This window comes from Aedes aegypti, chromosome 3 (assembly GCF_002204515.2).
Source record: "Aedes aegypti strain LVP_AGWG chromosome 3, AaegL5.0 Primary Assembly, whole genome shotgun sequence".
Lineage (NCBI taxonomy): Eukaryota > Metazoa > Arthropoda > Insecta > Diptera > Culicidae > Aedes > Aedes aegypti.
The window spans coordinates 234,883,212-234,911,200 of record NC_035109.1 but is presented as its reverse complement, the minus strand read 5'-3'; the positions used below and the strand labels follow the sequence as shown (position 1 = coordinate 234,911,200).

The 27,989-nt window shown below is 41.4% G+C and overlaps 3 protein-coding genes across 5 annotated transcripts; 1 reads left to right on the top strand and 2 right to left on the bottom strand.

The window, feature by feature from the left end:
- Positions 1-2,958: 2,958 nt before the first annotated feature.
- LOC5576225 (zinc finger protein 850) lies at positions 2,959-8,444 on the bottom strand. The gene is made up of 2 exons (XM_001655953.2): positions 8,174-8,444; positions 2,959-4,490 (listed from the first exon to the last, which is right to left on the bottom strand). Exons 1-2 carry the CDS (start codon positions 8,399-8,401, stop codon positions 3,039-3,041), a joined length of 1,680 nt encoding a protein of 559 aa, XP_001656003.2. The 5' UTR covers positions 8,402-8,444; the 3' UTR covers positions 2,959-3,038.
- Positions 8,445-11,342: 2,898 nt separating this feature from the next.
- LOC5576226 (protein angel homolog 2) lies at positions 11,343-14,026 on the top strand. Of its 3 annotated transcripts, none has more exons than XM_001655954.2 (4): positions 11,343-11,611; positions 11,755-12,382; positions 12,866-13,300; positions 13,358-14,026. In XM_001655954.2, the coding sequence occupies exons 2-4, from the start codon at positions 11,759-11,761 to the stop codon at positions 13,739-13,741; spliced, it is 1,443 nt and encodes a 480-aa protein (XP_001656004.2). In that variant the 5' UTR covers positions 11,343-11,611; positions 11,755-11,758; the 3' UTR covers positions 13,742-14,026. The 3 variants fall into 3 exon arrangements, with proteins under 3 accessions (XP_001656004.2, XP_021709488.1, XP_021709489.1); XM_021853796.1 differs by having other exon boundaries at positions 11,344-11,611; positions 11,776-12,382; XM_021853797.1 differs by having other exon boundaries at positions 11,610-11,707; positions 11,776-12,382.
- An 8,139-nt stretch (positions 14,027-22,165) lies between these two features.
- LOC5576227 (actin-related protein 5) lies at positions 22,166-24,300 on the bottom strand. Its single transcript, XM_001655955.2, has one exon. The coding sequence runs from the start codon at positions 24,160-24,162 to the stop codon at positions 22,195-22,197; it is 1,968 nt and encodes a 655-aa protein (XP_001656005.2). The 5' UTR covers positions 24,163-24,300; the 3' UTR covers positions 22,166-22,194.
- Positions 24,301-27,989: the final 3,689 nt, after the last annotated feature.

Below are 27,989 nucleotides of genomic sequence, written 5' to 3'. Positions count from 1 at the left end.
GGAAACAATTGAGCATAGCATTGAATAAACTCTTCTTAAAATCAATAGTTTTTTATTTAGTTTAATTTCTTAAATACATTTTTTTTTGTTTCTTGACATTGTTAATTATATTTTCATTTGTTAAAAAATGCAAAGGCTTCTAAATATTTTGTAATGATTTTGCCTAACACTCCTTAAGAAAACATTTTTTAGTTGTTTTCACAAGAGTCTTCCAATAAGTGGAAGCAAATTCGTCAAATTCTTAGAATAAAATGCAATAAAAAACTTTTTATCAATTTTTTAGTGGAATCAGAGGAAATAATAAGATAATATGTGTTTCGTTATACCATTTAGAAGTTTAATTCCTAAATAGTAACATGGAAAAATATGAATTTGTTTTATTAGTTAATTAAAAGTTCATGGAATTTGCAACGAATTTATAAGCATCCCTTACTCAATAGCCTTGTTTCTGTGATACTCGTGTTAGTAATTTACTTAAAGAAAATTACAACTGTTCTAGAATCTCCAACACTTCCCCTTCTTGGTTGAATTTCAGAAATGGTATTTAATGTGATCTAAAATTTATTAATGCTAAATCATCTCCAGCGAATCAAAAATTAAAAAAAAACTATAGTCAGTCAGCGTGGAATATGTTCATACTAGGGAAAAAATAAATTCAATCTTTTTAACTCATGTTTGCTCTCTGAAAATGTTGTTCAGGATTCTGTAAGAGTTCCTCCCACGTGTAGAAATTTTTGAATATTCTGCTCAGCTGCACAGTGATGTCAAGGCGGGGAAAAGTTAAAAATAACTTTCACTAACAATTCTGAAAGTATTTTTGTATTTCTCTTCTAAATTCAAACCCAGAATTTTTTGAAGTTTAAATAAAAAATGATTTTTTTTACATTTCCTCAAAGAACGTTATCAAAATTCTTGTGTTTGTGCTTCCTAGTAAAATTTATGGGGAATTATAATAAACTTCGACTAAATTTTCAAATGTGAGCACACACTCGAATACCTGCTCCGCTTAAACTATACATTTTTATACGAACCTTCAGAAAATCAAAGGTTCATCTTGAGCAAACTTGCACACCATAATTTTCAATTGGTTGAAGAATTTAGGTGCTACAAATCTGTATGGCCAAAATGTTTAAATGGATCCAATGAACATTCTTGTTTAAATCTTGAAACAACATTTACAAATCATTTGAAAAATTCTAATGCAAATAAGTTGAAGGTCTTTGTATCATGTTTTGTTGTTGCTTGGCTGATGCGTCATATAACTTGACAGATATGATGATCATGATGATGATGAGGTTATCATGGTCAAAGAAGAGTCTATCATGCGATGAAGATAAATAGTTTCAGACGGCAATTATCTGGTCATTCATAGTAAGGGATCTTCATTTGGGCATGAACAATCCATTTTAAGACTTTCTATACCATTTGTATGGAGATAAATCACTGTGAGCTGTAATGAAAGGCCTGTTCAAGATTATCTGTCATAATGATCTACCGTACTCTGAGAACCCTGTTCAAGATGCTCTTAGGCTTTCAAAAAGACTGTTTAATTCTTATCAAGTTGAATATTTTTTTTATTTCCAATAGAACCTCTAAATAAATGCCACAAACTTGATTTTTGCTCAAACCAGTTTTAATAGCTATTAAAAACCATTAGAGATTAAGCAAGTAACCATAATGTTAAAATTTGAAATAAATGTATGGAAATCATCCAAAATACTGAAAAGTATTTGAAAGCGATTCAGGAATTGTTCAAATTTTCCATTATTATGTTAAAAAAATTCTGTTGGAAATTTGTTTTAAGAGGCGCCCTTATTTAATAAATGCCTTTCAAAATTAACAAAATACTTTACGCATTTTGGCGCCCCCCAATGGCTGGCGCCCTTGGCGGGTGCCAACCTAGCCAACCGCACGCTACGGCACTGTATACACTCTATCACAAAAGATTCACGGATGAAAATAAAATCACTTGAATCCTTGATTTATAAATTTTCCATCACTACAGTTAAATTCACGGCGACTGCTTGCTATCGTGTTGTTTTGTAGTATTGGTGGCTTTCTTAGTAGCGACAGTTTGATTTTACAATTGTATTAATGATATGCTTTCTCCCTCACAAACATTATCACTGTTTGAAAAAAGTGATTATTTAACAAATACTTATGCAGTAGTCTACATGGCGTCCTTTTATAATGTCCTTAAAGTGACTGGCTTAAAAAAGTGACCAAATCACTAAAAAGTGACTCGCTACCAGCCTTGCGGCCAATGATGAATATATTTTTTTCAGATTTTTCTTGTACGTACTTTATGACTTTTGTGCACAAATTTTAAGATTTAAGATTTAAGAAGAGCTTCCAGAAATGTTACATCATATACAAACAGGCAGCGAAAAAATCACTGAATCGAAAAATTCAAATTCAACTCTTAATGAGTGCGAGAATAAAATGTGTGAAAATCAGAATTTTATCTGCAAAAGTCATGAAATGGCAGTATGGTAAAAACGTGCCCACACTTTCTGGGACACCCTATAAATGAGCGTGACAGTTCAGATACTAGAGATAGCAAAGGAACGGTCCTTTTTCGTGCAAGCGTGATCAACGGTCGTGAATAAAGAGTTGAGAGTATACCACGGTTTTTCAAATGTTAGATCCGAAAGACTTCCAAAATAGCGTTGGAAAAGTATACCTACATCCATTCCCTGAGAAACCGATGGAGGAATTTGAATGAATGAATGTTTTTTTTTGGGTAAAAGCCGCTGAAAAATTTCTGAACGTTGAAAAAGAGACTCATGAGATTTTCAATTGAAATAGAGATTTCAAGAGACTTGTATTAAAATAGTGACCAAGGCTCTAAACAGAGGCCTGATAGTGGAATCAACCTTATCATAAAGCAAAATTTAGGAGCCATTGTTAGCCTCTCTTCTAGACCTGGATTTCTTTCGAAATAACCCCCGATTTCCATCCATTCAAGTTTGTATTACCATTCTTAATCCTAAAAATCTTTGGTATTCTTTGGGCTGACTCACCTGATGGCTCAGGAGCTACTTCTTCTCGTGTTCGGTCGCCATGTGCTGCTCTAGCCGCACACTTTGCGTAAACTCCTTCCCACAATCCCGACAGCAGTAGGGATGCCTCCGGTGCGTTTTCATGTGTGCCATCAAGTTGCTCTTCACGTGAAACCGGTGCTTGCAAACCGGACATTCGTGCTCCTTCCGGTCGGTGTGAATCAACTCGTGGTCTTTTAGATGAGTGGATTGAGCAAAGGACTTCCGACAAATCTTGCAGGCGTGAACCTTCTGGTGTTGGTGCTTCACCCGGAAATGGATGTTGAGGCCGGATTTCTGCGCAAACGCCAGGCCACATTCTTCGCACCGGTACGGCCGGATGCCGGCGTGGGAGTTGCTGTGCGCCTCCAGATGCTTCATCCGACGGAAGGATTTACCACATTCGGTACAGAGGAATCTTCTCGAGGGATTTTGAGCGGGTTTCTGATTCTGATGGATGCCTTGGATGTGTCTGAACATGCCCTGCTTGGAAACGAATCGTATCGGACAGAGATGGCAGCGGAATGCCTTCACCTGATCCTTTGGGATATTGTGTTCAGTGGACATGTGATATACGAAACCAGCCAAGGAAGTGGTTTCCATTTCACATTGTTCACATTGCATGCGATAGGAGTCTGAATTTTTGGGTGATTTGTGAACTTTGAGATGGTTGTATAGTTGGTGTCCTTTCTCAAACCTTCCTGAGCATTTGGAACAGGGAAACCCTTCCTCTGGAGGTTTGTGGGAGTTGAGGTGCCTTTTTAGATTACTGGTGTGGGTGAAACTTCTCGAGCAAATGGGACAATCTGTTTTACCATTATTGTGGTATCGAATATGTCGCTGCAGTAGCCGTGCACTCTTGAAAGTTTTCCCACAGATTGAGCAATCCTGTGATTCTTCTTTTTCATCCTTAACTTGGCCAGAATTGATTCGCTCTGGATAACTTTCACTGCTATCGGAATACGGTGAAAAATCTTCTATTTCATAAAGGTCATCTTCAGTCCTTTCGTTCGCGATAGAAATACTACCATCCTCCAAACCCTTATCAAGTGGTTCCACAAGCGGAAAACTAAAGCCACCTTTCTCCAGATTCTCGCACTTCTCAGTCACTAGCTCATCCAGGGAATCCTCCTCAACATTAATGGCCAGTTCACTGCTACCGTCCTGCAGCTGCTCGATGTGCATATTAATCTCATTGTCCCATGTCGTGATTGGTCCGCTATCCAGAATGATCCCACTGTCCTCCGCCAGAGTCGTGGTCTCCTCGTATTTAACTTCAGTGCCATTAAGTTCCCCTAGAATCTGCTCCTCAGGCAGCTTAAGTCGATTCAGCTGTTCTTTCAGTTGGCAGTTCGAGCGGAGAAATAGACGACGAGTCTCGTAGGATACGACCAGCTTTGAGAGACACGCATCGCATAGCACTTCCGGAAGCCCGTCCGATTGGTGAATCTGGATTGAGGAAACCGCGCAATGAAGCAATGACAAAATAGCCAACGGTGAATCTGAAACTGTTACTAACGAAAACAAAACTTTCCAAGAATTTGGCACCCACCATTTGAAAGACATTAATGGTGATAAGCTCCATCGAAGATGATACTAGATTTAATCCCGATTTTAGAAAATATTTAAAAGCAAGGTGGGTGTCCTACGTTAGGCAGAAACACGGAAGGCGGAAACACATCCCGATCAACCAGTGCACAATGGTCGGGCTCCATATAAAGGAGCGGCCAAAACTACCAAAACACTTTTTTGAGATTTTTATGGTTTTTATCATTTTAAAATATACCTCATGTATTATATTATTATGATTCCTAATTGAAATTGAACTAAAGTTTGAATTTCTTTGACTTTCATGACGTCAAACTGAGTGAAGTCAAAAAATTGAAAAATGTATCAATAAGATAAAGCACAAAATTCATATTTAAGGAATGCAATATTTTCCCAAAGTTACTCTGAAAGCTTATGGTTCAACACTTTTATCGAACGTAAGGATGGAAAAAAAAATATTTTGTTGAAGCTTAAATACTGTTCAACATTACACTTTAGTAATTTTGATGATTTTGAACATGAAAAACAACTCTTGTCGCGTCATGTCGCCGCCATTTCGAATATTGCACTTTAAAATGCATCCTTAGATCTTACAAAAAACGTTTAAATTTTTTGCAGAAATTTGCTGATTTGCAAGTTAGAGTTATTTGAATAATTCAATATTTTGATAAAAAATATATTTAACCACTCTTCATACATATTTTGATCAAACTCGTTAAAATACAAACAAAATGTGTGATTTCAGCCAAATTTGATTGCATTTCTAATAAAAAAAAACTTTTTAAGAATAAGTTACTTAATCTGTGAATAACCCCTTCTGAAACAATAAAAATGCCAAATAACATATTCAGATAACATATTTCATCGATTGAGGCGACAAAACTAGTTTTGGCCAAACTTCGTTTTTTTTTTCGACCATTGTGCAGTGTAACAATTTCTTTATAGATCTTTGTCCAACGATGGCGATCGCCAACGGTTAAAAACGAATCGATATCGATCGCTACCGACAAACACTGACTGGTTGATCGGGATAAGGCGGAATTTCGAAAGGCAGAACTAACAAAAGGCGACTACACACAAAAGGCGGAATCACGAAAGGCGGAAATACGAAAGGCGGATTGATAACGACTCACATAAGGCTAATTCAAATTTGGCGGACTTTTTGAACTAGCAGAGCAAACGACCGGCCGTCACGGTAAACCATTTAAAAAGATTCCAAATGTTAATGATTTCGAAATTTATCATTTGGCCAAATAGGGAAACACTATGGCCATAACTGTTACACTTTCCCTAGGTCATTCCTATCCACCTCGAACAAATTTGTAAAAAAAAGATCTAGTTGTCCGGGTGGTAATCCTACGATAGGAATGAACAAATCAAATTTGATTTTCACACTAGTAAAGAATATGACTTAACAGTTTTGTATTCTGTACAACTATCCAAAGCGTTTCTGTTCCATGTCTCGATGTTCCATGAGCCAATGCGATGGTCCGAATCTGAGACGAGACTCGCGAAGACGGTCTTCTTTTTCTGTGATTGCTGAGTTTTTTCTTATTCCACTTAGTGTTTATACCAATTATGCGCATGCTGTTCAAAACCTCACATGAACATCTCAGCAAAAAATGATTGAGTTTGCATCACATCGAATCATAAATAACCGTTTGAGTGAAATTTCATGCCAGCAAACGTAGCAGACATTAGAAATAATTGATCTTTTGCTTAGATTTATCAGCAACTTTGGAAAAAAACTGCTCCGTCGACTGAGGTTTTTAATAACATTTTCCTTTGAACACAATACTTTTCACTTTTTCAGCCATAAAAACGGTGGGCTGCATTTGACGTTTCGTGAGAGGGGAATCTGGGCTGCATATGACGTTGATATTTTTCCTCTTCGCGAGTCTCTCTCAGGTCCGAATTATAGAGTTTGTAGTAAATCTATTATAGCACCGTATTGGGTAAAATAACTACAAAGGCACTTCTATGAAGCATTTTAGAACGCGAGGATTCTATAACCACTGACAAACAGACGAATACTCGAATTATGTGCATCGTACAGCAAAATTGTGCACAATTCTAATATTTTATGGTTGGCCGACTGGCCAGTCGTAGCGCTCGTATCGCATTTGCGCACTACTGCCACCTGATTCTCGGTTTGCCAAACACAGCAATTTTAGCATTGGACAGTAACATTTGCGAGACAAAGTTTCAAATGGGTAATTGTTCTAGCTGTTACGTCTGTTTTTCTGTGCCATAACATAACCGCGAATATGAGTAGCGGCAAACATATTCAAGGTGATAAGTCCAGAAAGAATAGCCGATGATTAAAAGAAGGACAAATCACTGATAATGTATTAGATATTTTTTTTTTTTTTTCAAAGAATAGACTATCTATCATTCGGGCTAATGTCACTTTCGAGCTAGTGACGTAGAATTACACGATATAAGAATTCGAAAATGACAACTTTGACAAAGAAAGCTCTCAGTTAATAACGGTGGAAGTGCTCATTGAACTCTAATCTGAGAAGCAGACTGCGTCTCAGTGGGAGCGTAGTGCCAAGAAGAAAAAGCAACAAAATTGTCTAGATTTATCGAAAATTTAGCGCAAACCTAAGGCTGAAACAGGCGACAATAAATAAAATAAATAGAAACAGGCGACGGTTATTGCACCTAACATCAACCTGGTGCGAGAAGATATTTCTCGGTTATAGTGGCACCGTAGCGTAATTTGATAGTATTTACCTATCATCTATGTATAATACCTACATATAAATTGAAAAACAAAAAAAAAACGTTTTTCAAAAGAAATTCTAAGTCCGCTTAGTGATTTTGAAAACGCTGATATGAAAAGGAACCTAAACAGCTCAGTCTAATTATGGTTTGGAAGCTAAAGTAATCATTTTAAAATTGTTTTTGAATGATTCCGCCTTTTTAGATTATGCCTTATGTTATTCTCCGCCTTTTGTTACACGTCTAAGTTAGTCTGTCTTTTGAGTTTCCGCCTTTTGTGATTCCGCCTTTCGTTAGGGTCCCCACCATTTGAAAGACATTAATAGTGATAAGCTCCATCGAAGATGATACTAGATTAATCCCGATTTTAGAAAATATTTAAAAGCAAGGTATAGTTCTACCAAAATAGCCCAAAGCTTTCAAATCAATCGATAAACTTAGATTTCTTCGATGAAACATTTTCAAAATCGCGGAGAAAATGCTTAATATTTAATACATACTATATATACTATACCGTTAACTCTCCCTTACTCGATATTCCGTATCTCGATATCGAGTTAGAGAACCATAGTAAAAGTTGGTTTTCATGGCTAACTCGATGGTCCCTTGGAACGCAGTTGCACTGCTTTTGTGTTCTGTAACTCGATACCTCCCTAACTCGATGGTCCCTTCAATATCGAGTAAGGGAGAGATGACTGTATATTCATTTGCTTAGAAAAAAGGAGCTACACACTCGGTTTCCAATGGCTTTTAGGGCGAGATCACAAGTTATGCGAGATATCTTTCGAATAGTTGGTGCCAATGGGCATTTTTTTTGTCAATAACGGTTTCAGACACACCGTGAGAAAGTTACTTACGGTCAATCCAGTGCAGGCGTGGATCACTTTCGGTAGGTAGTAATCGTTGTATATTTCGTAAATTGATGAAAATTCACCGGAACTTGTGAGACAACATCGGCAGACGCCTCCCAAGCTGGCACATTCCATACTATTCGTAAGTTTAGAACACGAAATTTGATTTTTTACTATTATTATCGGCAAATTGCAAATCCATGGAAAACCTGTCCGCCGCCGTCTTATAAACATAGCGCGATAAAAACAAAAATCGAAAGAATGAAAACATTGATTGCGAGGGGTCCACAAATGTATGGACACCAGTTACAAACCATCAGCGGTGCGTTTAGTAACCCTTATTCTCAGCCGTTTTTTTCAGTGTCTGCTGTTTATAAGCCATTTTACGAAGCCTGGTCGAATGACAGGAGACCTGGGATTTTTCAATCATCGGCGTCAGTTTTCGCGATGATGATGGTTGATGACTGTGCGCATTTCTAGCGTAGCTTTTCATCCAGGCGAAAACTTAAATGGAGAAAAATTATTAAAATATTTCTGATCACAAAAGTGCTTTTTTATGTGCAATATGGGTAACAAAGAGGTAGCTAATACAATAACTAGGTGTAATGTTGCAGTAACGAACATTTTTGGATCTCATTTTTGTCATTTTCTCCATGTCCTCGTTTGGTAAGATGAGGCATTATTGAAAATCACGCTGGATTTAATCCCAGGTCTCCTGTCAATTGACGCCGTTGCGGCGATCAGCTGTTCCGAAACGTCTTGTAAAATGGCTCATTGTCGGTTGAAAAATCGGCCGATTTTTGCACCGACTTTCATTGTGCAACCGCTTGAGTGTTGTCGATGAAATAATAATTAGGGCCGATTCACAAATTTCATAACGCTGAAGGGGGTGGGTGGGTGTCCTCGTGATGTTACGGCTCATATAAAATTTGTAAACTATTCATATAAAAAGCGTTACGAGCGGGTGGGTGGGTGTCGAAAATGACAATATTTCGCGTTATGAAATTTGTGAACAAACCCTTATATAAACAATAATAAAGCGAAGTAGTTCCGCTCAAGAGAAGTAAAAATTTCTGTGGAGGAAATGGTCAAGAACACAGTGTGCTTCATTTGAAATGACATTTCTTTTCAACTGCGTACTGCGATAAAAGAATAGTTATTTAAGCAACAAGTTGCAAAATGATGATTTTTTCAGCACGGGTTGTATAAGGTACCGTGGGGCAAGTGGGTAGTGAAATTCGCATAGTTGAGATTCTTCAAATTCTAGAGACTTTAAATTGAAACAAATGAGGTCGTGTATATTTTTTAGCTTGACTCCCACCAAATATAAGCAGCATGGTGAAATTGATTTTTATGAAAAATTGAAGGAAAAAATACAAAAAAAGTTTTTGAAAAATGTCTCCTTACTTTTCACTTGCTTTGAACTAGCTTTACATAGACATTCCACGAGATTTCCGTGTGTTCTCTAATATTGCAACTTTTCAGTCAACGTCTTCCTTTTAATTGGCTGCCCGAAGTAGACATATTAATATTGCAATGTTTGGCAACATCTTTTAGAGAAGTTCCATGATTTCTAATAGCTTTTAATGCTTGAGTATAGTGTTTCTTGAATTATCAGCTCGTTATGTTTTTCTATGATAATTGCGAACCATGTTTAGTTATGGCTACTTAAGGCTAAGTATCCCGTCATCCGTTTTGGCAACAATGATGACTTTTCAGCTTGCATTTCAAAGTGATAAACCTCAGCCTTGATAGTTTACATTGACTTGAAAAAGTATCACTGTACGCGCTAACATGCATAAAGTATGCTGATACTTTTTCAGCTGTGGCAGTGCAAAACCAACTGGTTTTCTTTAGTTTGAAATCGTGAGATGAATTAGCAACAATCATCAACGACAAGTATAAATTTCAATGACGGTCTACTTCGCCTTAAAGAGAAAACACAAATTCAATCTCTAATGATAAACTTTTCACTTGCCCCACCTAATAAGCAAATTGACGGTGTTTAAATTTAGTTATTTTTAGGTCTACGTCGAATTAATTCTAAAACTTTTTTTATTGCAGCTTGAAACTGTCACAGAGGACAACTAAGAAGTGGTACAGGAAATTATTTTCCGCAACGTTTTTTCCACTGAATGTAATGTTCTCAATGGCCTCAAAGGTTTACGCATGAGTTTAAAACGTTAATTCACATATTCAGTAAAATATATCAATTGTTTTCACTTACCCCATCTACCCACTTGCCCCGCGGTACCTTACATTTATCCAACGAGGCTCGCCGAGTTGGATAAATACACGGTACATGTCACCAACACTACTTAAAAATTGCTGGTGGAAAATATAAACAAAGATCAGCTGTTCCCAGCAAAATCAAATGGCAGTATTTTCAACCAGCTAATAAAAGCACTAGCTATAAAAGCAGACCGTGAACATGGTTGGCGACAGTGATGCCACATACACAGATTTATCCGTAATTAAACAGATTTTTTTCCTGTTCTTGCCTACAGGTATCTGTGATCACAGATCACGCATTAATGGGTACTTCCATTGTAGCGTGTATATCTCATACTAATTAGGGTTCATTCATATATTTCACAACGCCGAAAATAGCCATTTTTGACACCCACCCACCCCATCGTAACGCTCTTTGTATGGATATTCTACTAATTTTGTATTAGCCGTAACATCGTGAGGAAACTCACCCACCCCCTTCAGCGTTATGAAATTTGTGAATGAACCCTTAGTATATTCCATTTTCTCCGTGTAGTTTCGAATGTACCTCCAGTTTGAGTTAAATGTATCCATACAGTTAAGAGGAAAATAACCATCATCGTTTTACTATTTTTCAAAACCAGTTTTTTTGCTCAAAACCGATGCAATGTTCATTAAAATCTATCATGGCATTTTCCTTGCTATCTGAAATGCGATGATAGATTTTCCTGAGGATTTCTTTAAATTTGAGCGAAAAAACTGGTTTTTCAGTTTTGATGATTGCTGATGATTGGATGATGGATTCTTGAGCCTTAAATAATATCCAAAACAGTAGTGTTGGAGAAGTACTTCATTTTGAGTACTTTTTATCTTAAATTTTAGTTGTTTCGGTTTTCCGTGTACAATCTCAAAAGTCGGCACAAAAGTCGAACCATTTATCGGTTCCGATCTGTCAAGGCATCATCAGCTGATTTTGACATTGCGACTGAAAATATTTTTGTTCAGGTCCGCCAGAAGCTTACAGGATTACGCAGGAATTTGTGATATTCTCAAAATTATATTGTATTTCGTGTAGTTTTCGTGGACAAAATGTTCGATTTTACGATTGACTAGTGATTGTTTCCACGGAAGTGTTTTCATTGCAAATTTACAAGACTATTAGACTCCAGAAACTGAAAAAAAACTTTACCTCGGTGACCCTCGCTGTAGATTCGTAGTGGCTTTTCGAATAAGGTAAGGCCTATTAGTAAAACAAACTTGTTCTGTTTAGTTTCAACCAACGGCCGATCGTTTACACTTTGCTCTTTTACACGGGCCATTATATAAGAGGTAATGTGTGTACAGCTGCAATCAAACAACTTTCATCTATGTAACAGTTTCATGACACGTCTGCTCAGATATCCCTTCACTTGTTCTGCACTTCTACAAGCACCGCCCTTTCCGCCTTCCCTGGCCAGGACAGCGGCCTCGCAGCAGGGCGGTAGCTTCAAGCGTATGTCCCGTGCGAATTCCCTGCAACAGCAGTCCAGCAGCCCGGAATCGTCGGCCGGGGGCAGTCCGGTGAACAGGATTTTTCAACGCTACGCTCGCCAAAAGAAGATGTCCGAAACGTGCCGCAAGTGGAAAACGCTTCCCTCGGCGGTACGTCGCGATCCGGACGATGTCCAGTTCACCCTGATGAGCTACAACATGTTGGCTCAGGACCTGCTGGAAATGCACGAGGATCTGTACGATCAGCACGACCAGGTCACGCTTTCCTGGCCTCATCGTTACGACCGGCTGCTGGCCGAAATCAATCTTGTCCGGCCGGATATTCTGTGTCTGCAAGAAATGCAGGACAACCACAAGGACCAGTTCAGCAGTGGATTGGCCAACTTTCGGTACGAAATGATTTTCAAGAAGCGAACTGGGGAGAAGACCGATGGGTGCGCGATTTACTACCGCCGGGACATGTTCGAGCTGGTGGATTATCATGACGTCGAGTACTATCAACCGAGTGTGAAGGTATGTTTTCGGGTATGCAGGGTCTTGCGGCGACTTTTAAAAAATGTGGAAATAGTCCATAGAGAATTAGGCTGAAAATACGTCTGGTATTTAACGCATGAAATAGTACGATTTCGAATTATTGAAGGTCCTATGACTTAGGTCATCAGATTCTTCTTCTTGGTATTACGTCCTCACTGGGGCAAAGCTTGCTTCTCAGCTTAGTGTTCAAAGAGTACTTCCACAGTTATTAACTGAGAGCTTCGTTTGCCAAGGTTGGCATTTTCGCATTCGTATATCGTGTGGCAGGTACGATTATACTCTATGCCCAGGGAAGTCAAGGAAATTTCCATTACGAAAAGATCCTGGATCGAACGGGAATCCAACCCAGACACCTTCAGCATAGCTTTGCTTTGTAGCCGCGGACTCTAACCACTCGGCTTAGTAAGATCCATTGATTGTGTATAATCCATCTAATGAATTATAAATTTATTCAAATTACAGCGCTTGGACCGTGAAAATGTGGCCATTATTGCGAAATTCAGGGTGAAATCCAACCCAAGCCAGTGTTTGGTAGTGGCCACAACACATCTTCTGTATAATCCACGGCGGCAGGATATCCGATTGGCCCAAGTACAGGTCCTACTGGCCGAGTTGGACCGTTTGGCGTTTCTCAGTCGGATGGAGAATGGCACACCCAGATATGCACCCACTATTCTGTGTGGAGATTTCAACCTTCAGCCTTACACTGCTCCGTATGTGCTTTTGACGACGGGATTTTTACAGTATGAAAACCTTTCCACCAACACGCTGGAACCGATTCCCGGAGGCTCGTCCTTTGGAAAGGTGTTACTCCCGAAAAAGCTAGGAATCACCGATGACTGTCGTCACGAAACTCACCTGGATCGAATGGAGGAAGAAGAGGAGAAATCCACTCGAGTTAGTAATCCATGACGTATTGTGAACCCATTCCAGTTAATCGATTCCTCTTTACAGTTACATCATTCCAGCAAGGAACCAAAAGCCCGGACCCCAAGCCCAGACGATGAGCAGAACAGCCCATACTTCAACCAGGGTGCTCTGAAGCATCGGTTTAAATTCACATCCGCCTACAGACACAACATTGGAGACGAAACTCAGGAAGCTACCACCTTCCAAGGGCAATGGATCACGGTGGACTATCTGTTCTACACTAAGTTTCAGTGTACGAACGAGAACCGGCTCACCGAGAACAACCTCAAGCTGATTGCCACGTACGCTCTGCCCACGGTGAAGCAAGCCCGGGAAATCTACACGATTCCCAACATGTACTTCGGCTCGGATCACTTTGCCCTGGCCGGACGGTTCCTGCTCAAAGCTCACAAGGAACCGAGCCTGTAGCCTTTTGGTGCGGCAGAATTGGTGCTTTATGGAAGACAATGTTCTGTGAAATCGGTATGTTTTGACTTTGTTATAAGAACACGTGTTTTATTTTTTATCAAATCGGAAATCAGGAAATACGTTAGTTTTTGCGTGATGACCCTCCTTAAAGAATATGAAGATTTAGTATGTATCCGCTATTGTTTTTCTATCTTAGAATTACCAGACGTATCGTATCTAGTGTGACAGTTCCGTTCTTACGACTTTGGTGGAATGTTCATTTGATTAAAATGTTTTAAAACTTCATCTCCAACATCTTCCCAACAATCTTCATGATGAAAATAGAGTTCTGTCAAATGTTTAGCCATTTCCCTGACGATTTTATTTATTTATTTATTTGAAACACATCAACAGGCAAATTGTTGCCCCAATGATGTTTAAAATATATATAAAACAATCAGAAGACATAAACTTAACAAAAGCACTAAACAGTCAAGAGATAAAACTTAAACTAAACTCTTCGTTCGTCAAAAAATGATAAAAACCTTCGGCGAAGCATCTCTCGGGTGGTATTGTGCTCTGCAAGATAAATCCACGTAATGCGATTATCTGAAAATGTCGATATACCGTCTGTTGAAGTTGATGCGACTGAAAACCCCAGCATGCCATGACTTTTTAAATGTATTTTTGAATTGCAATAAATTAAGTTAGTTATAATTTGACCGTCTAGCAATCAGGTTGTTTTATTGCTTTCGGTCCAACCTACGGCTACATCCCATAGGTTATGGGCCATTTAGTAGAAAGTTCGAGAGAGTATTCGAGAAGAAAAAATTTCACCCCGTAATCAAGATTTTTCCACGTTCCCGGTATGGATGGGAGCAAGTTCGGCCTGGAGAAATTGAAGAGCGGCGGCTACGAATGCTGGCAATTCAAGGTGGAGATGCTGTTGGTGCGCGAAAACCTGTGTAAACACGTTACGGAGGCCGCCCAGAACCTCTGACGGACGCGTGGCAGGAAGGAGACGCCAAAGTACGGGCCACCATCGTTTTGCTCGTCGACGACAGCCAACACCCGCTGATCCGGAACTGCAAGACCGCCAAGGAGACCTGAGAAGCGTTGCGAAAACATCACCAGAAAACGACGATGTGCACCCGCGTGTCGTACTTGAAAAAGCTGTGCAAAGCTGAGTACGCCGACGACGGGGACATGGAGTGCCAGCTTTTCCACATGGAGGAGCTGTTCGCAAGTCTCGCGAATGCTGGACAAGACCTGGACCTAGCCTGAAGGTAGCGATGGTGCTGAAGAGCATGCCCGACTCGTTCGATACCCTGACGACAGCGTTGGAAAGCCGTTCCGATGAGGAGCTCACCATGGAGCTGGTGAAACGGAAGCTGTTGGATGAAGCCCAAAAGCGAGCCGAAAAAAGCCATCGAGGTGAGTCCATTCTGCGTGCTGGTGGAGACAAAAAGTCCATTGTCTGCCACAATTGCAACAAGCCCGGGCATATGAAGCGAGAGTGCCCAGCATCAAGAGCCGGAAGAGAGCCAACCAGCAGCGGTGCTAGCCAGAGCCACGTGTCGAAGAAAAAATCTAAATCGAAGGCGACGGTTGGCATGGTAACGCCATTCGCGTTCATGACTACTACGACCGCGAATTCAAATGTGTGGATCGTCGACTCAGGAGCAACGTCGCACATGTGCTGTGACCGTTCGTTTTTCGACGAGCTGAAGCCAAGTTCGGGGATTTCCATTACGCTGGCCGATGGAAACGAGACGTTGGTGAAAGGTGTCGGTTCTGGGCGACTGTTTTGCCAAGACGAACAAGGTAAGCAGCAAGAGGTAATCCTGTCCGAAGTGTTCTATGTTCCAGATTTGGAGTCGAACCTGATCTCGGTAGGAAGATTGGTCGCCAAGGGAGCCGAGGTGATTTTCTCCAATCGCCGTGGTTGCGTTATCCAAAGTGACGGTGCTGTCGCAGCGGTTGCGAAGAAAGTTGGTGGGCTATACCAGCTGGCTACCAAACAGCGTGGTATGGTTGCGTCACACCATAGTAAGGATTGCATCCATCATTGGCACCGCAAATTAGGCCACCGTGATCCTGATGCGATACATCGAGCGGTGCGTGATGATTTGGCGACTGGCGTGAGCATTCAGAAATGTGGCGTGTTCCAGACATGCGAGTGCTGCGTCGAAGGTAAAATAGCTCGGCTGCCATTTCCGAGAAAGGATCATCGTCAATCTGCGAAGGTGCTGGACATCATCCACACGGACATCTGTGGACCGATGAATACCGTGTCGCCGAGTGGTTCGCGGTACTTCCTCACGATGATTGACGACCATAGCCGATACACCGTGGTGTATTTCCTGAAAAAGAAGTCGGAAGCTGCGGATGTAATAGAAAATTACGTGAGTATGGTCAAGAATCGTTTTGGAAGATGTCCGACCGTTATTCGTTCCGACCAGGGAGGCGAATACAAATCGAAGCGTTTGGGACGGTTCTACCGAGAAAATGGAATCGCTCCTCAGTACACGGCTGGGTATGCACCGGAGCAAAACGGAGTCGCGGAGAGGAAAAACCGGTCGATCGTTGAGATGGCTCGATGCATGCTGATCGACGCGAAAATGGGCTACGAGTTCTGGGCGGAAGCGGTCAACACGGACGTTCATTTGCAGAATATGCTGCCATCGAGGTCCGTCGAGAGGACACCGTTCGAGCTGTGGTTTGGCAAGAAACCGGATTACGCACGATTGCACATTTTTGATGCACTGCGTTCGTCCACATTCCCAAAGAGAAGCGAAGCAAGTTGGCACCGAAGGCGGAAAAGTTGACTTTCGTTGGCTACTCGGACTGCCACAAGGCGTTCCGCTTCATCGATCAAGCAACGAAGAAAGTGGTCATCAGCCGTGATGTACGTTTCGTGGAGATGGAAGACGACGTTGAGAACGATGATTCGACGTCGCGGTCACCGTCAGCGACGATGGTGGAGTACGAGTCAGTGCTTTCACAACCAGTTGTGGAAGATGAATCCGACGATGACGCGTCGGTTCAGGAGGAGTGCGAATCCAACTCCTCATATTATGATTCACCGTCTGAAGATGTGCTCGATGATGATGGCAACAAAGAAGAGAAGACGCCCCTCCGGCGTTCAAATCGAAGCACGAAAGGACAGCTGCCAGCTCGATTCCGGGAGACCACCGGCATGGCGCGCAAGTTTTTGGCGGAACCGCGAAGTTTCTCTGAAGCAATCAACGGTCCAGAGGCAGTACAGTGGCGTGCTGCAATGGATGATGAGATCAAGTCGTTGAAGATGCACGGTACCTGGAAGCTGGCGAATCTGCCTGCTGATCGCAAGCCAGTCGGCAGCAAGTGGATTTTCAAGCGCAAGCTCGATGAGAACGGCAACGTTGCGCAGTACAAGGCTCGATTGGTTGCGCAAGGATTTTCCCAAAAGTTTGGCACGGATTTTGACGAGGTGTTTGCCCTAGCATTGGGCGATTTTGAATCGATGTTCCAAAAATCGATGTTTTCATTCCGATTAATCGATTTTTTGAATCGATGTTTGAAGCATCTGAAATCGGATGAATCGATTATTTTCATTCGATTTTTAATTCGATTCATTTTGTTGAACTTGAAGGATAATATAGATATTATCTATTAACGAGCTGATGGAAATAAATCTAATTTTAAACTAGTCATGCTGTAGTAAATCTTTTCTATAATATTTCAAAACTGATAAAATTAAAGGATGTTAAAATCGAAAGCAAATGCACTTGGTCTCATTTTAAACTTCATAATTTTCAATATGAATTCGATTCGAATCGATTCAAAAACATCGATTCAGAGGATTCGATTAAATCGGTGAATCGATTCGGCAGTTCAATTGTGAATCGATTCAGTAACATCGATGTCATAGACAAATTTGCCCAACGCTAGTTTGCCCCCGTGGTGCGGCAGGTAACGTTTAGAGCGTTGCTTACAATCGCCAGTGCGAAGAGCATGATAGTGAAACATGCGGACGTCAAGACGGCCTACCTCCACGGTGATCTGGACGAAACGATTTACATGCGGCAACCGCCTGGCTACGAAGTGGGTGGTGGAGGCGCCGTATGTTTGCTACAGAAGAGTCTGTACGGTCTCAAGCAAGCGGGACACGTATGGAACCGGAAGCTGGATGGCGTGCTGAAGCAACTAGGGTTCACGCAATCAGCAAACGATCCGTGTCTGTACGTTCGGCAACGAGGCAAGCAATTCACCTATCTGGTGATATATGTGGACGACATGGTCATCGCTTGTCACACTGAGGAGGAGTACGCCGAACTGATGACAGCATTAAACCGTAGCTTCACGGTGACATCGTTGGGAGACATTCGGCATTTCTTGGGCATCCAAGTGCGACGCACCGAGAAGCAGTTTTCTCTGAACCAACGAGTCTACATTCAGAAGTTGCTGGAGCGATTTGGGATGACTGAAGCGAAATCGTCGAAGATTCCTTTGGACCCTGGCCACCTGCAACAAAAGGAGGAGAGTGAGAAATTGCCGAACAATCACCAGTACGCCAACTTGATTGGTGGTTTGTTGTACGTGGCAGTGAACACCCGACCGGACATCGCGGTCAGCGTATCGATTCTTGGGCGATCGGTAAGCAACCCGTCACAGGCGGATTGGATGGAGGCAAAACGGATCCTCCGTTACCTCAAGCACACCCAAGACCATGAGCTTGTACTGGGACCAGGACGAGCAGCAATGAAGGTTTACGTCGACGCTGACTGGGCCGGTGATGCTAAAACTCGGAAGTCGAATTCCGTATTCCTGGTTACGTTTGGTGGTGGACCAATCCACTGGGCATCCCGGAAGCAAACGTGTGTCGCGTTGAGCAGCACCGAAGCGGAATTTGTGGCGCTCGCTGAGTGTTGCCAAGAATTGCAGTGGATCAATCGCTTGCTGACCGATTTTGCTGTGGACGTGACGAAACCGATTCGTATCCACGAAGAAAAACCAGTCTTGTATGAGGCAGTTAGAATCTGAAAGAATCAACAACAGGTCGAAACACATCGACACGAAGTACCATTGAATGAAGGAAGAAGGAAAGATCTCCGTTGAGTATTGTCCGACGGACAGGATGGTTGCCGACATGCTAACTAAGCCGTTGGCAAACCTGAAGTTGACGAGATTCCGTGAGGCAGCTGGAGTTCTACCGTCGAGGAGAAGTGTTGAAGTTGATGCGACTGAAAACCCCAGCATGCCATGACTTTTTAAATGTATTTTTGAATTGCAATAAATTGAGTTAGTTATAATTTGACCGTCTAGCAATCAGGTTGTTATATTGCTTTCGGTCCAACCTACGGCCACATCCCATACCGTCGCAGTGATAATCAAAATCACCAAATGTTTCAGATTTAGCAAATTTAAAACATTTACGTCCTTGAAGAACGAAACAATCCAAGCCTACTTGAATTTTGACGTTGCGTTTGAATTGCGCGCATATCTTCTGCGCGTTACCACCGCCGCTGTTGTATGGATAAACAGTCGGCAACATAGCATACCCGTAAAAATATTTTCAGGTCGTCTGCATACGATAAGCGGGGGCCTTTGATAACGAGATGAACGTCGTTGCAGTAAAGAGGAAAAATCAGTGGTCCCAGGTGACTTCCTTGTGGTATACCGGATGTAGCGTGAAAACTGTCAGCACTGCAATCGCCTATCACAACTCTTAGCTGACGATTGGATAGGTAAGAGCCGAACCAGCTTAGAAGATTACCGCAGACGCCAAATCTGTCAAGTTTGGCAATAGCAATATCGTGATTCAACTTGTCAAAAGCGGCCGACAGGTCAGTGTACATAGCGTCAGTCTGCACTCGAGCGATCATACTGGCGGTAATGAAAGTGGTGAAGCACAGTAGGTTAGTGGTTGTTGAGCGGCCGGCGGTAAATCCGTGTTGATCGGAATCCAGCAGGTGCTTGCAGTGAGAGAGCAAAGGTTCCATTACAACAAGCTCGAATAACTTCGAAACAGCACTCAAGGACGTAATACCACGGTAATTATCCACATCGCGTTTCCTTCTTTTTTTACACCGGGAACATGTTTGCCACTTTTCAACAGGAAGGAAAAGAATCGGAAGAAAGAGATAATCGTAATAAACAACAGAGCGGTGCAAGCGAATTTCCAATATGCTCTTTGAGAAATGCTGAGGGAACTCCATCAGATCCAGGATGGTTGGACGATTTCAACTGCGGAGCGGCCCTGGATACAGCATTGATATCCAAATCAAAACTCCCCAGAGCTTGGCCATTCATGGGGACATTGTTGACTGCACAAATGACCTGATCATTGCTTATACTTTCCTCGCTGAATACGCTGGCAAATTTGCTAGCGAAAAACTGACAGATTTCCTGTAAGCAGGACGAGGATTTGCCATTCCATTCCATCGATTTTGGTTTGTGTTTAAGTTTCAGTTCTCTGCTTCGCTGGTACTGCAAAAAAACATTGGCGACTGACACGTTGGTACTTGTAGTTGACTCTGAGGTAGTAGCTTCGCAATGAAGGTGTCCGATACTTTGTATACCTCCTTAGAGTGAAAGCAAACATACTGAAACCCTCATCGCTCAGCGAATTCTTAACAGATTCAAATGATTTTTTGTCAGTTCACTGGCCCATATTTCTAGTATCTAGAAGTAGCCAGAGGAACTCGGAAATATTCCTGTGGCTGGAGTTATTCCGGAGGGTCACTGGGTCAAGTCGGGTAAAAAATGGCTATTTTTTGGGACATGCCAAGTTACCTTTATTTATTTGCATGACAATCATTTTAGTTTACATAAATCATGAAGATCTGATATTCAACATTATAAATGAAGAGTTTGTGCACCGTTTAAAATATACCGGATAGGGCCATTCGAACGAAATGCCCTGAAGAACAAAATGCTATGAGCCTCTGTACTTGCCATAAATTTTATTGTTCTCATGACTTTTACTGCGCGCCGTGTGTTGGTGCTGTCTCGCTCTCTCTCACGGGCAACTTGAAAACAGGGCACACAGTAAAAGTCAAACGTTTTATAGCATGCATAGGCTCATGGCAACCAAACTTTTCCTGCACCTATTTTACGATTTCTCGTGGTAAGTAGTCGAAATTTAGTGAGAAATTCAACCATTTTAAGCAATCAATACGGCTCAGGACGATTTAACTGCTTACGTTGGTAAATTCGATTGGTTTCCATACAAGAGGTAAATTCATCAGCATCATTGAGTTTGCCTCTTGTATGCAAACTACACAAATGATGATTTTGTCACACATTTTTCGATTACTTCCATGAGCCTCTATACGTGCCATAAATTCTTTTGTTCTCATGACTTTTACTGTGCGCCGTGTGTTGGTGCTGTCTCGCTCTCTCTCACGAGCAAATTGAAAACAGAGCGCACAGTAGAAGTCAAACGTTTTATAGCATGCACACACGGAGAAAACGGAAAACCCATATTTAAGTATTTTTTAACTCACTTTTGAGTTATTTTTCTCTCCCTATTTCATTCGCTCCTTCTATTGTTGTCAGAGAGCGAAGAGCAAAACAACCCAAAAACTGAACCTTAGTGCGTTACCTCAAATTTGAGTAAGTGGCACAGTACTGGAAGTTGAGTTATTTGATCTGCCGATTGAGTGAAAAAAACTTAGCCAGTAGGTATTTTTTCGCATGGCTGCAAATGAAAACAACTTCTACCCCATCTACTCAAAATTAGGTTAACGCACGAACCCCCGGAATTGAGTGGAATGAACTCACTTTTGAGTACTTCATTTTCTCCGTGCAGGCTCACTGAGATATGAGCATACAGTAGATGTTTAGTCGTACGAAAAATGCATGTTGATGTTCATGTTCATGTCGATTGGGTTTTAATTTGTATTGATTTCTGAAAAAAAAAAACAGTATCCGGAAAAGCAAAGCATGAAGCATGGGAAACTGGAAAGCCAGTAAAAACGCTCAACAATTTTACTGACGAAGTCAGTAATTTCCATCAATCAAAACATATTTTGGTTCACTGGGTTTTTTCGATAATCGTAAAATTATCGAAAAAACCGTAGTTCCAAAACCCAGTAAAATTTTACTGGGGTCGGTAATCTAAATTGGCTGTGTAGTTCTACGGCAAAATATCTATCTATCTAATTAATGTCGAATTCGTTTTGAACCTAGGTTGGAACTGGCGCAACCCGTTCTGAATCACAGTTACAACCCCAACCCGATTCAGGTTCGACCGAACTACAGTTTGCTGGACATTGATTTTTTTATGTGTTGATCACCAACCCAGTTCCTAAGAACGAAAACGACATAAGACATTTTTATTTGATTTTGTCGTAAATGTCCAAATTGTATATGCGTAACGATTTGTTCAAATAGATTTTTTTATGGATGTATCGATTCTTCCCATGGGTCAGGAGTTCTCTTACAATGAAAGCGTGTACATTCAAATCTTAAATATATTTTATTCCTTATCAATTGAAAGTATCATTCAGAGCTGAGTTAACCTGACTAGGTGTAGGATAGTAAAAATTGCTGGCCGTATGTTCTTTGAAGTATTCCCCACCATACTCATCGTACAACTGTCGAGTGATTAGAGATTGCTTGAACTCTTGACAGTTGGCGAATTGACTTGCTCCTCTCCATGCGTCCAGGCTAGGACTTCCTGCCACCATCAAATTATACACCGACTGGAATGGTAGAATGGCTTGCAACTCTCGCGATAACCGTTCCTTAAAGCCCCGAATGTTGGCACAACCTCCCGTAAGCATCACGTTGCCAACGAGCTTCACTTGATCGTCCTTTGGGAAGAGCTTCAGCACGTAATCGATGGTACCGGTCAGTCCCGCTTCCTGAACCCCGATCATACTCGGTTGGAAGAGAATTTCCGGCACTCGAATCCTCTCCACTCCGATGTGCAGCTGATGGAACTCGGCAATGTTCCCGGGGGCCACCACCGGTTCCACAAAGGTGCTGTCGTGTTGTTTCAGGATTTCCTCGCACTCGATAAGCTTTTCGTTCTCCGCATCGCTGTCGCTATCTCCCTCGCGGCTAATGGATTTGTACACGTCCCAATCTTCGTCCCGCATACCGAAATCATCCACACCCTTCTCCTTTTTGGCCAGGTGCGATATGATACGCATTCGTTCCTGAGCAGCCGCAGTTCGGCGCTTGGCCAGATCCTGTTTCCTTTGTTTGCGGATTTGTTTTTTGTCCAGAATCTCGTCACGCTTCCTGCGAGTTTCGATTACCCATTCCTCGATGGTCATGTTTGGGGGTGGTTGCAATAACTGCAGTGGCTTTTCCTCCGGTTGGTTGTTCGTTTGTTGGGAGTTCATCTTCTGGGTCGTTTTTGCAATTCGCTCTCTCAACGTTACGATCATCTTTCTGTATTCGTCAACGTTTTTAACACTGAATTCATGCAGAGTAAACCCGACGTTATCTTCGTCATCCAAAGTGTCCTCAGCGGCAAGCATTCTGGTTAAAAGGACCTTATCCTCCGCCAACTTTTCCTCCCGCTTTCTCAGGTTTATCTCGGCGAGACGACGAGAAAGCTCCTTCCGCTTCTCAAGTCGTTGCTCTGCAGTCAATGTCGGAGCGGAAACGTTCTGATTGTACGGAAGTTGAATCTTGATGACGTTCTGCTCGTAGAATTCCAGCAATGCCCAGTTCCTCAGAGATTCCGTATAGTCGTACGCAAACGAACAGTAGTTGTGAATCATTGTCTCCGCCCGACTCAGGGTGATGGCATTCACGTGCACCGGATATTTCAACTGCAGCAAACGGAACATGAAATTGATCATGTTGAATCCTCCCAAATTGATTCGCCGGACCTTGTCCTCTACCATCCTTCCGTTTAGAACAGGAATAACGTGCGTTGCTTGATATCCGCAGGATATAATCAGTCCACTGTCTTGTCCTCCATTCATCCTATAGCTCAGCAAACCATCCACAGCATACACGATCCCCGGGATTCCGTAGCATTCGAACATCAGTTCCGACATCAGCATGCGGCTGTAGTTCGGATTCGCAACGCACTCGGTCAGCAGCACCGGATGGGGAACGCACCCGTCATCATTAATCCCCAGCCTTCCGAACAAATAATCAAAAATCTGCTCCTGCACATGCAGATGCGTTACGACATTCCGGTCAAACTGTGTCCTCAGCTGGAACCGCACCGCCTCAATATTCGTGATATCATTGCCGATTTGCACCGTCGGCACGACCACTTCACTGGTGTCCTTCTTACTGCGATCCTTCCGCGGTTTGGCCAGGACATTTTTGAACACCAGCGACGGAACATCCTTGCCAGCCCAACCGGCACGGCAGTGATAAGAACCATTATCGATTACAATCGCTGCATTCGGGGGAACGGTCGGGTCCGGGTAGGTACACACTATGTCCGGCTTCACTTTGATGTCCTCGATATCGAAAAGGCTCATAATTGACGAACTTTTAAACAAATTTCACTTTCTTTCGGTAGAAAAAGCTTGATATTTTGCGTGTTTTTCGCGGTACAAAACACTTTTTCGTTATTGTTTACAAACAAGCTCGATCTGACAGCTCCAGAGTCGACTATCGGTTTAAAAATTGGCCGATTGTTGTGCCGACGCTTATAATGGGAGTTCGGCACCAGAGGGTGCAAGCGATTTGACCGACTGATTGCCACACGGCAATGCACGGTAAAAATCCTGTGGTTACCCATTTTTGTGAAAACATGAGGGGTAAATTTTACCCATCTTCTGAAGTTTGTGGCAAATACTCTTTAAGCCTGATTCGCTGCTGACAAGTAATTTCTCGGCCTATCTTGATGCATGGAAAATTTCTGCAAGGAATTGATCAAGAATGCGTTTTTTCTGATCGCAGTACGCAGCTGAAAAGAACTGTCAGTTCAAATGGGAGTCGCTGTAGAAAATTTCTGCAAGGAATCGGCGAGAAATTTCTTTAGCGATTCCTTTTCAGTAGCAAATCAGGCTTTAAGCTAAGTATGCTGTTTCGCTCAAGAAAAGTAAAGAAATTCCTTGACTGAAAGGGTCAAGAAATTTCCTACAGAGAGCCCCCTTTGAAGTGACATTTCTTCTCAACTGCGTACTGCGATCAGAAAAAAGTGATTTTCTTGACCATTTCTTGGGAGAAATTTTCCACGCATCGAGATAGGCGATTCCTTTTCTTGTCAGTAGCAAACCTGCCTTTATGGCCGGTACGCTGATCATAAGTACTGTGCAAAAGGATAGGACAAGAAACGGTCAAGGAATGATTCCGCTACCGAAATTACTTGAGCTGTACGCAGCTGAGAAGTAGAGCTGATTTCATAACGTCGGTAACGTCTGCCGTACAAATCAAAGGGAGCTGTCACTTTTCCGAACGGAAAAATGTGCCGCTCAATTATTCCGCAAGTAAAAGTGACATTTCGCTTATACTGAATCAGCTGTCAAAATTACTTGGGTAAAAAGGAGAAATTTTACTTGAGCGATTTACGTTTCAGGTGCATACTACGCATTAATGAGTAAACGGCTAATACCCATTAAATGAGTCAAACCACTTTTTTTTTAAATGGGTACGAAAGTACCCATTAATGGGTACTTCAAAGTTAACGTGTATGAACACAGTGCACTATTCACATATTAGCTGCGACGCACGGGGCCCGAGAAAACAATAATAATAAATAAATGTTCGCTCAGAAATAAAAATAGTCACAGAATTGGGTCCTAAAGCCATGTCCCAATTTTAGTGCCAAACGCTTAAGTGTAGGCCAAAAACACATGTTTACTCAATTTTCTAATGTTTTCCGTTGGCTCAAGCCCAAAAAAAATTTTATTAGAATTTGTCACATCCTTTGGCTTAAACTCAAATTTAGGGTGTATTTTGTTTTCCATGTCCCTTACGAAATGTCAGATAGGAACAACCCCAGTGGTCGAACTAAAACCCCTGTGGTGTTTTTGTCGACTAAGCGAACGTCAAACATGATCAAAAGTGTCAAGGTTCATTTATGGACCAAATTTTTAAATTAAAGTTTAAACATGATATAGCCATTATTTGAGCGGGAAAAATTGCTAAAGTAATTACAGTAACATGCTTTTTCGTGTTATTAAATAAAAACAAGATTTCATTACAAATTTTAGGACCCAATTACTAAAGTTTATGCAATAATGACTATTTTCTATCTGCCTCTCTTTCATTCTGCTGTGAATTTCTACTCTAAATGCCATTTCGCCTGGGTTGAAGCTTAGTGATGCTTCAACCCAGGTGAATTGACAAATAGGAATAAATTTCCCTTCATAATGAAAGAGAGGCAGATAGAAAATAGTCATAAATTACTAACATTTAGTCATTCTGTGACTACCCGTGTTTCTGAGTGTTAGTCTTGATTTCTACCAGATACATAATAGTAATATATGGGTTTATTCATAAATTGCATAACGCCAAAAATGGCCGTTTTCGACACCCACCCACCCCCTCGTAACACTTTTTGTATGAATATTTTATAAATTTCGTATGATCCGTAACATCACGAGGACACCCACGACCCACCCACCCCCTCTAGCGTTATGAAATTTGTGAATGGGCCCTATATAGTCGCACCGCCACCAAACCGAATCGCGCCAGTGAGACACGCAACGCGCTTCAACTCGCCGTATTTTGAAATTAGTTTTTTAGTGTGGCGCTGCATTCATAACGCTAAAATTGGCCATTTTGACACCCACCTCCTCGTAACACTTTTTGTATGACTATTTTACGAATTATGTATGAGCTGTAACATGTGAAGGACACCCGCCCACCCCCTTCAGCGTTATGAAATTTGCGAATGTGCCCTAATGTTTTTCAAGATCCGACCATATGAACACCGGGTCGTTTACCGTTCCAAAACTCGACAATGGATCATTAAAATAACCAAAACCGCCGCTATGGAAAGCATAGATAGCGCCACCGTAGCCTTGTGTGTTTGACAGAACAGCAATTCTGTCACAATGTTAAATCCCATATACAGTGGCGCCTTTGTTTTGATGCGGTGAGCACTGACAAAACTACATTCAATGATCCATTCTCAAATAAATTCTGAATGAGAACAGCAAAAGAAACATATCTAGTAAGGTTGAAAATCACACATTCGGAGAGTTCAAACTATAGTTCTCGCATGACTTGTGATCTCGCCCTAAAAGCCATTGGTAGCCGAGTGTGTAGCTGCCAGTGCACATTGGTCCCAAAGCCATATCTAGGAAGACAAAAATAATTGCGCCTAAACCGTCAATTTTAGATATATGGTGTCTTCGGCAAAGTTTCTCCATATTTTTCAGACATTTTTTTCAGAGATGTGAAATTAGGGTGGCCCACATGGTTTACGAGATCAGCACATAAACTTTTTTGCTGACGTATTTAGGACTACCATACAAAATTCGGTTTATGGTGAATATATCTTAAAGCAATGATTTTCCATGAATACTTTGTATGAAACACTTTCAAAACTTTCAATTTTGCACATTTTTGCTGAAGGTACCAAAGAGCTATCTCGAATGTTTTTCAAGTTATGGACAATTTTCGGTTAAAAAACATATCATTTTCAAAATTTTGTCAATCTTTTCAAACAAAAAACGTCCTCACAGCTTTTTTCACTTTAATCAGAAAAAGAAATGATCTTTTTAATGCCGACAAAAGATTGAAAATCCGTTTGCGCCTTTCGGAGATATCGGCATTTGAAAACAACCATTTTTTCGAAGAAAATTTCTGATAACTCTGTAACCATAAGAGATAGAACAGTAGTTTCTTTGGCAAAAAGTTGCGCAATCAAAAGTTCTAAAAGTGCTCGGAACAAAGTTTTTGCGAGAAATTATCGTATAAAAAGTTATCAAGAAAAAACTGATTTTTCAGTACCACCCTAACTTTTATGTTAAAAAAAAATCATAACTCGCGAACCATAAGAGATAGAAAATTGGGTTCTTCGGTAAAGTTGCTCCAAATCGGTTGTTCTAAAACATTGTAGAACATTGTGTAGTCCTAAATGCGTCAGCAAAAAAGTTTATGTGCTGATCTCGTAAACCATGTGAGCCACCCTAATTTCACATCTCTGAAAAAAATGTCTGAAAAATATGGAGAAACTTTGCCGAAGACACCATATATCTAAAATTGACGGTTTTGGCGCAATCATTTTTGTCTTCCTAGATATGGCTTTGGGACCAATGTGCAGTGTCTGCATACAGTGTACCCCCGTTAATTTGAACGATACTTCATGCAAACCATCAGGGTTCATTTTTAATTTGAACATCTAGTCACC

Coding starts and splice junctions, on each gene's coding strand:
- LOC5576225 (XM_001655953.2), bottom strand. CDS start 8,401: ATGTTTATAAGACGGCGGCGGACAGGTTTTCCATGGATTTGCAATTTG. Junction 4,491..8,173: donor ACGCCTGCACTGGATTGACC/GTAAGTAACTTT, acceptor TCCTCAATCCAG/ATTCACCAATCGGACGGGCT.
- LOC5576226 (XM_001655954.2), top strand. CDS start 11,759: ATGACACGTCTGCTCAGATATCCCTTCACTTGTTCTGCACTTCTACAA. Junction 12,383..12,865: donor ACTATCAACCGAGTGTGAAG/GTATGTTTTCGG, acceptor TTCAAATTACAG/CGCTTGGACCGTGAAAATGT. Junction 13,301..13,357: donor AAGAGGAGAAATCCACTCGA/GTTAGTAATCCA, acceptor TCCTCTTTACAG/TTACATCATTCCAGCAAGGA.
- LOC5576227 (XM_001655955.2), bottom strand. CDS start 24,162: ATGAGCCTTTTCGATATCGAGGACATCAAAGTGAAGCCGGACATAGTG.